General features: G+C 42.9%; 1 protein-coding gene across 1 annotated transcript in view; it reads right to left on the reverse strand.

Annotated features, from left to right (window-relative positions):
• Window positions 1-7,452, reverse strand: part of MCU (mitochondrial calcium uniporter) — a 32,156-nt gene extending 24,704 nt beyond the window's left edge. The window contains exon 1 of the mRNA XM_078597379.1: window positions 7,226-7,452. Coding sequence (XP_078453505.1) covers window positions 7,226-7,357 — 132 coding nt within the window. The 5' untranslated portion in view covers window positions 7,358-7,452. The remainder of the gene's footprint in view (window positions 1-7,225) is intronic.
• Window positions 7,453-9,126: the final 1,674 nt, after the last annotated feature.

Here is a 9,126-nt window from a genome sequence, read left to right on the forward strand (position 1 = left end):
TCCATATTACAAGATTAAACATTTACCTTTAACAAATGTGTTTTTATTACAATACAACGCGAGCCCGATATAACACGACTGAAAGATTTCAGTGATGGGGTAAATACAATCTGGCGGCGATTCGTTTCGGCGCACCAGAAACCACGCGAAATGGCGACGGGGGAAGAAGGCGGAGAAGGGCTCTGACTGTGCCAACCAAGAAGTGGAGTAGGGCCCCCACTGTGCTAAACAAGAAGGGGGGTAGAGCCACCGCTATGCCAACCAAGAAGAGGAGTACAGCCACCGCTGTGCCAACCAACAATGGGAGTAGGGCCCCCGCTGTGCCAACCAAGTGGGGACCTCGCATTGGGAGGGGGGAAGAAGATGAATAAACATTCACCACTCTTTTTAAACGCGGAGCATATATCCAAATGAAATGTTGCTATTTTTAATATGAACAGTATTGTAGCAATCACATCACATAAGATGATAACGATTACGGGCTGGTCTAGCCTTGCCCTGCAGGAAGTCTTGTTAAATGTTGTGCTTTAGCAAATCAAAACTGTTTCATATTTTACCACTGCCAATTGGAAAGGGAGGCTTATAGTGTTTATGTATTTGGAAATGCATGGCTTATTGAAGCTTGAGCCACTCGGACCAACCAGATGCATCGTTATGGCAACTCGAATGGCTCGATATTTTAACCAGGTGCAACCCACGAGGCTACTATGCAATGGTAACTCCTCCCAGGCGAGCCCGATCCGGTCGCACGTGAGCTCAGCACCAGGCTCCCAGGCTTTTACTTGGGCCAACCTCACAATTCGTCCTGATGCGACAGGGGCAACACGGTAGTGAGATGCTCCACTTGGAATTACTTTCTTCGTTCAACTACATACAGTACCTTGTAGGCTTGTTAATGGTCACAAAATACAAGGCAGAAACTTATTTTAAAAAACAAAATTGATTTTAGCTTTGTAATGGTCCTATCCTTAGCCACGTTTCTGCTCAAATGTTACTTTTAAACCAAACTTTTTTTGAGATGGCTTTCCAACTCCCTTTACTGTGGAAGGTAAGTGAAGGGAAGTGAGAGAAAATGGAATGAAACAGGAGGGGCCAAGTCCTGCAGCCTTGTTCTGGGCTCAAGGAGCATCATGTTCCATGAGCCGAGTAGCAATCCAGGAATAACACATTCCTGGGGAGGGAGCTGGTAGGAACGTTGGGTTGCTCGGTCAATGGCCAGGGTCAACGGCGGCGTGGTGTATTCCGCAAATATGCCCGACTGAGGGTGGGCACAAGCCGGCGTGAGTAGGTTAAACGTTGAGTTTAATAAGGGCACCACGGGGTGACCAGCCCCTACCCACCCAGCCCCACCCCCCACCTAGCCCCACCCAGCCCCTCCCCACCCTCCACACCCAGCCCCTCCCTCCCCACCCAGCCCCTCCCTCCCCAGCCCCTCCATGCACGACGGACGGACACAATAATCCCCTGTGGACTGGTGTAACCAGGAGGTTCCTACCAGTATTAGCACAACCTCGGTGTTGCTCCTATTCCTGGGCTTGCTATTGGTCATTAGGATGTAATGTTTATTTGTCAACACCTATTTGGATGAAGACTATATAGTATATGGGGCAAAGGTTTAATACGTTTCTCAAGTTAGTATGACCTGCATTAGTGTTTGCACGAAAAGTGTCGGTGTGGCTTGTCCTGACAACTTGTCTCCTAAATTAATTGCATGGACTCTTGACTCGAGTGTACATGTACACAATGGCAATCAAAACATGCTCTCCTGCATTGCTGCAACGTATGTGCTGTACAAAGATGACACGAACAAATACATTTATGTTTAACTCCACAGAAACAGCCACACACTTCAATTGCTGTGGGAAGTAATGTGACTGATGTCAAAAATACATTCAAAATCCATTTCATCTTCAAGGCAATGAAGGATTTCCATTCGAATTATTCATTGTTATAGCTATTGAATCTAAACTTTTCATCACATTCCATAAATCCAGCCTGCATTTATTATCTTTATTTCTATCATGACAGAATCATAATGTATTAAGGTTTATATCTATCTGGTGAAATACCCTAGATGACCTAAAAAATTACCAACATTATTCATCTATGTGAAATAAAACATAAAAATTACGAATTTTCTTTGGTTACTAATCATTAATATTTTATGCAACTTTCAACATTTTCTTGTTATCTGTATGAAGATGAAAGAGACAATTTAATTAGTAACTAAGGGACTGCAAGCACATTCTCTTTAAATCTGTTCAAACAAGATGAAGTGTCCATTCAACAATGTGGTGGTCATCCCACTAAAGCTAATTAGATAAATGGATACACAGTATGGACTGTAGTGTTTGATGTTTATTGCCATTGATGATAAAGACGGAAATATGAATCCTGATCACTGATGTGGGAAATGGATACAACTCAGTTACATCAATGCTTCCAAAAACACTTTGGCCAGAAAACATGCACATTCCCTGGTCGCATCACCCTGTTAAAGGGTGGATTCATTATTAGAGTTCGAATACTTATAAATCCACCTGAAATAAATAAAGTATCACCTCATTTTTTTACATCATTACATTGGGAAATTCTATTATTTTGAGAAATCTATTTGTTATAACCCACTTACATGGAGCAAGATACGATTTTCATCGTACAGTTATGGAATTTAAAAATCAAACATTATACATAATTAATGCTAAGTTAAAAGTCTTTCAAAGTTAAAAGGCATATTCATGGGCTTTAATAAAGTATAAGTCAGTCCAAAAAGTTAAGGAATGAGATGTCAAAATATTCATCGTAATATGTAATAACTTTCAGCCAAATGAAGTCTTAACATTGTAATTTGACAAACTATCCTTAAACACAAAAAAAGAACGTAGGTTTTAAACTCTCAATTTTTTTCCCAAAAATTATCTCAACATTAAATAGATTTAATAGATTGTCAAGGTTTTAATGTCAAGTTTAATTTATAAAACAATGGGGGATCCTTCTGTGGTTAAGTGATAAAAAAACACATCCTTTTACACATTGCCGTAAATAAATAAAATCTAAACATTCAACAATGACAGATTTTACTGCACTGAGCTTATCGGGCACCCATGAGCAGTTATTTGGTTCAGGTGCATGCAAGCACAACCATGGTTGGTGTGTAACCTTAGTACCCAGTCTAATTTTACTTCTCTTTGCGTTGTATAAAAAGGTCAAGGTATCGCCTATAAAGTTAACGTGATAATTAATGATTATATGGTCAGTTGAACATACAGGGCCAAAGCGTTTGTGAGACGCCAATTTGCTTATTTTTATTGTATGGAATACAAATGAATGTGAACACCACATTTAATTGTATTATAAATTCATTGATGCTGTCGCGAGTGGCAAGAATATCAACTGTTCTATGCTAATGTTCATGAAAAATTATTAAAATGACGGGAAAACCCATCAAAACAGAAAATTAGTGCAGGCAGGATAACAAATAGACTGAACAACACAAATATGTGCACTGCCCCAGCCTTATCCAGTACACTAGCTCAAAGGAACTGAATGCATGGCCATTTTGTCATGAAAGACCATCGGCTCAGACTTGAGAAAATGTAGCCAACCAACCTTAGGACAGACACATCAGTAAGATTAGGATACATCAGTAGTCATGAATGTTTTTGCTGCTGCCATGTACCTCTGGGAACCCCTATGTATGGAGAGGCCACAAAATGGCCTCACATTCAGTTCTTCAAGCTGGTGGTGTGTTCGTACATGCAATGCAAATCTTGATGAGTTGGTAAATTATGTATTGAGTGCAGTGGAGTAAAGGCCAAAAGTGAGCAGCAACTAATTTCTGAAAAAATTGTAACATGCGCAATTCTGGATTCGTTAAATAAAAACGTTTTTAATTTTAAAACACACAAAAATTGCCAAACTAAGTATTTACAGTGAAAAGGTCATTTTATATAAATACAGTTGACCACATGTAGATGCAAGATTAGTCCAAGCAGATATCTGTGCATTTCTGTGGGAATCAGTGGTCTGTTGATGCATTGAGTGAACAGAGTTTAAATTCCTATTCTCACACAGCTCTAGAATTGTTTTGAATCTGTACCTGACATAGGCCATTCCTTTGTAAACTGACTAAAAATAAGATATTGATGGGGGTGTATTATATCCTAATCTGTAAAAATCAAAGAAAGTCAAACTTGGTAACTGGCCCATCGACCATTTCATAATACGTGCTGGCATACAAGGAGTATTTTCCAAGGAGCACTTTCTCCAATGAGCAAATGCACTGAGAAAAGAGATCTTAGTACTGTATATCACGTAAGCAGGCACCTATCCGTAGGTGTAAGTGTTTGCATTGAGTATATGGAAATCATGTTTATTGTGTCAATAATTTTAGCTGTTTTATACGCAGCATGTGCTAACACTCAAAAAATTAATTCCTGCACTGTGTACATGTACATTCATAAGAGTAATTATCAGCAAACCAAATGTATGGCTTTTTTGTGCGTAATTTTTTTCATGTGTACGTATGCATGTGCATTTGTGAGTTTTGCGTTGCCAGGAATAAAAAAACTATTTTTTTATTAGGATGTGGTATTGACTGCAACTGATTAATGCACACAGGTTGCAGAAATTAACTTGGGCAGGTACTCATCACTTTGAGAACTAGTTAATGTTCTGTTCTTTACAGGAGTGTTATTTCACGTGGTAAAATGCAACTAATTTATTGTACGTGGCCTAGTTATTAATGAACACAAAGTCATGACCAATAGCACATTGCGTAAATTTAAAACACTTGTTTTTGGACAAATAATTTCTAACTTTAATAATGTCCTCAATGATGGACTATTAAATTGCGTAATCTAACTGTGTGGTTCTGATCTGAAAAAGCCAAAGTATCGTATTTACATTTGGTCAATTAAATGCTATGGAGGGAACCCCTCAACATGTTAGCACAAGTTGTGGTTTACATACAGCACAGCATTGAGTATTCACATGAGACAGCGAGTGATAAAAGCCCCACATGTTCAAGCCTATCACACGAGTTAGTTTACTTTATTGAGATTCAGCCACGGTGGTTTTAATCAGAAAAGCCTCCATCCAAAAACGATCAACTATAATTCAGTGCAGATAAGAGTCCGTGCAATTCCAGTTAAATATGTATATATTGTTCGATGTTACTAAATATTCAAGTATTTTAAGCACTATACTCAAGTTTTCTTTTTCAAAATCAGAGCCACATTCAATTGGTAACATTCAGCATAATTTGTACTGCCTAATTAATGTACCTTACCAAACATAAGCTGATGCATTTGGTATACTGTGTACTGTAGACTAAAAAAAAATGTCAAGTCGTCTTAGCAATCGCAATTAACTGTACATATACACCGCACTTACAGTATCGTATTGCACATAAAATCATCATTTTTATTTCATTCACTTCAGTGACTCGGAAAGAAACTACCATGGCATTCAATAATGATAGATTATTAAATGACATCACCTTCCAGTGCAAACAAGGATAAAGTTCCCCAGCTGCTCACATGTCAAATTGAGTTACATTATTAGACCTTACAAGAAATTCCCAACGGAACTCTTTGGGAGGCTCATAAAAAAAGCCTGGGTTCCACCCTTTACGAAAAGTCTGAGCGTTAACTTTATACGACACAACGCAAAGGAATTGTTCGCCCCCATACCCCACCACACCCTTACTGTGCATGAATCACTAACTCTCTTTTACTCTGCCGTCTCAACTGCGCTCAGCAAACACACAGGCCCGCCTGCATGTGCTATCCAGAGAAATCACAACCCTCCTTCTATACAACATTGCGTGTGCGCCTATGTAACCGTTAAAAGGGCATTTTGCTCGCCCTGACAAAAAAAACAAATGCGGCTCAACCCGATCCACGGCCAGTGAACAAAACACTTGCAAGTCGCATCAACCATGGTGAAACGACGACTGCCAAGTGAATCACGAGGAAAGGAAAGAATGGTGCTGGTTGACGTGATGTGCCATTTCCCCAATGACGCTGTCAAAAGCTGGGACGGGCAGGCTTACTGAAGTGTCATTTATCTATTTTAGCTTATAATAGACAGGCAGGGTACAGTCACTAATTTGGTATCACTCCCCAACGTTACCCTGTCCACTCGAGGCCATAAGGAGGGTGGTAATTTCAAGGGACCCCACTATTAGATTTGCCTTAAGTCATAAGTTTGGAGTGATTGCATGTAGAAGTTGGATTGAAGAGTGGGTATTGCAATTACTTTAGTCGACAAACCGGGAGGGGTGGTGGCATATGCGTACATAGAAGTGGGTGTTGGAACAAAGTGAGATACTTTATTCCATAAACACGGGAGGACATGGGGGGCCACCCGGCCACTCGCTCAGCCTTTAAGCTGACAGGCGGTCCTACCCAAATTAGGTTACGCAAGTCCTTCTCGTCAATACGTGTGGGTGAAACCCATTGGCATATCACCCCCACGAGTCCACAGCTGTTAGGAGGCAGATTGGTGGGTTATACCCAAATTACGAATTCAGCCCATAACTGCGGTTGGAATCCTCTGCTATGCAGTTGTACGCTTGGTGGATATTCAGGACCTATGTAGCTTCTCTCGACAAAATTATTTTATTTTTTTCATGGGGTTCGAGAGGACGAGCAAGCCCCGTCGTTGAGGTGAAATGATACCAAAGCTGGGGCATAAAAGTGGCTGTGGTGACAACAGGGAATGCCTTTGACGAGCAAAGTGCAGGAAGATCCCGGCGGCCCACACCCCATGGCAACATGACAACATCGGCCCGTAAGAAATACGAGTGTGCTTGAGAGCCCTATTGGTGCATCACCCCCAATGAAGTCCATAGTTCCTCTTGTGGTGGTGGTAGTGGGGGGTGGGGTGGGACCTTGCGTGACACCGCTTTTTTTTTAAATACAGTCAACATATACTGCCTTGTCACAACGCGCGCGCGTGTGTGTGTGTTGGACCCATAGGCGATGCTATAGTTCGCTTCCGACAGCGATTCATCACAGCGTCATCCACACATCAAGCAACACAACTTGTGCGCGGAAACGAGAGAGGCTGGAGGGAAAGTCGCAGCGGACGGGCGGGTGGGTGTGGAGCGGGCAAGCGCAAGGCGGTGGTGGGGAGGGGGAGAGGCTTAGGGGGGGAGGTTGAGGAGGGATGGTGGTGGTGGTGGGGGGGGGTAACAACGTGCATTGCTTTGACTACTCACAATGGGCGCCTGCCGCGGGACGAAGCCGAGGAGTGGCGACTTTGCCGAGAAGTCCGCAGCAGCAGCAGCGAGAGCCCGACGACAGCCGAGCGAGAGTCGCGACGCGAGGAATCTCCCGCCTCCGGCCGCCATTGCCTCTGTTGCTGCTGCTGCCGCCGCCGTAGCCACGCCGCGGTGTGGGGCGTAGGAGGCGTGGTCACGAGGCAGACGTAGGGTGGAGGGGGCGGGGCTTTGCGACTGGACACGCCCTCACTCCCCAAACTTCTCCTCCCCCTCCTCTCGGCGACCCCTCCGACCAATCGCCAATGAGGAGTCCGCCCCGCTCTGCCGCCGCAGGCCAATCGGCTGTGGGTGGCATCCCGTAGTTCACGCCCACTGCGGGGGTGGGGGGATCAACCCCCACCCTCAAACCCCCGTGGCTGCTGCGCGTGTTGACGGATGGCGCGGTTGGATTCCTGCCGCTGTCGTCCGGCCCTGCCACACGTCGCATGAAGACGCTCACTGACTGCGGTTGTAGTGGCAAGCTTGGCCATGGGGCGCCGTGCACTGAGGGAAGACATTTCTGTTGGAAGACGTCGAAGATTGAACGTTTTGGGTGGTTTTGTTTGAAGGGTGAAGTTGTCACGTAGAAGCAACTGCCGGTTGTCTTTGAGACTACTTTTGTGAGGCATCATCAGTGTGCGTTGTTCTGAATTACTTGGTAGTGCATTACTGTTGTATCATGGTCCATCCCAGGAAAGGTGACATTGAAGCCAACTTATATCAGTAGTATTAAACAGAAACAATCGTTTTTGCCACATGAAGATGAAATGTCCATCATTACAGGCTCAGACTGAACAAAATTCTCTTGAGAGCAGAACAAATCTTTGTGGTCACTCCCACATTTGCAACAAAAAAAACCTGCCCATTAAAAGTGCATTCCCGCAAAAATTAATATTTTAAATAAATAGCCCACACTGCGGTCACCATTGTCAAATAATCAACCACATACGTATTTTAGTACATAACTGGCCGCTTAGAGAATTCGTTAGCAGCATTACATATACACGTTGCTGAACAGCTGTATGTGTCCCTATGTAAATACCAACCCCAGATCTCCCTGACAAACGACAGACTTGTAATAGACACCAGTAGACTTTCACCTGGTTAAATAAACCACTCCCTCACCCATCCTGTTGGGTCCACACCTTTCCACACACTAACTGTGTTAACACAATCAGTTAAAAATACGACTACTGCTGTAGTTTGGATATTTGTCTCCACCAAAAAATGAAGTTTTTCTTACACATTCCATCGGCCACATGGTATTGGAGTGCATTGATTCAGCAGCATTAGTTTAATACTGTAACGGCAATTTGGTTTCAGCAATCCATCTCATCGGTATACTTTAACCAATTTTGGTGATATGCCAGGTGTTTAAAGGCAATGACTCTCCCTCTCTGTTAGATGTGGGTCCTAGTTTTAAGCAAAACTAATACATAACAGACTCGGTGTTGTGAGATGGGGGTTCTCTGGACACATGGCGTTTCTTGTTACGTAATGTACTCTATTTTTTTGTAAGACTTGGGCTTTGGCGACCACTCCTTCTGCCCGAGTCATTTCTTCATGGGATGTCTTAATAAGGGAGTCTTGCTGGGTGCCTGTTGTCTGGTGGTTGTGATAATCATTGAGGCACTAACACTATACTCACGTAACCATGCCAAGCATTATAGGTTTAGTCTGCAGTTCCACTGTATGTATGTTGAACTTATTTCGCGCCGTCCGTAGCCAACCGCGCTAATCTTGATAACACACGCCTTTACCAACGTAACATTCCCAAACACTGCTTGTGTTGCAGTCGAAATGTCGTGAGAATTTTATTGTTTTATATTTTCATTACTTTATTGTTTCCCTTCTACGTG

This window comes from Lampetra planeri, chromosome 9 (assembly GCF_965212315.1).
Source record: "Lampetra planeri chromosome 9, kcLamPlan1.2.h2, whole genome shotgun sequence".
Taxonomy (NCBI): domain Eukaryota; kingdom Metazoa; phylum Chordata; class Hyperoartia; order Petromyzontiformes; family Petromyzontidae; genus Lampetra; species Lampetra planeri.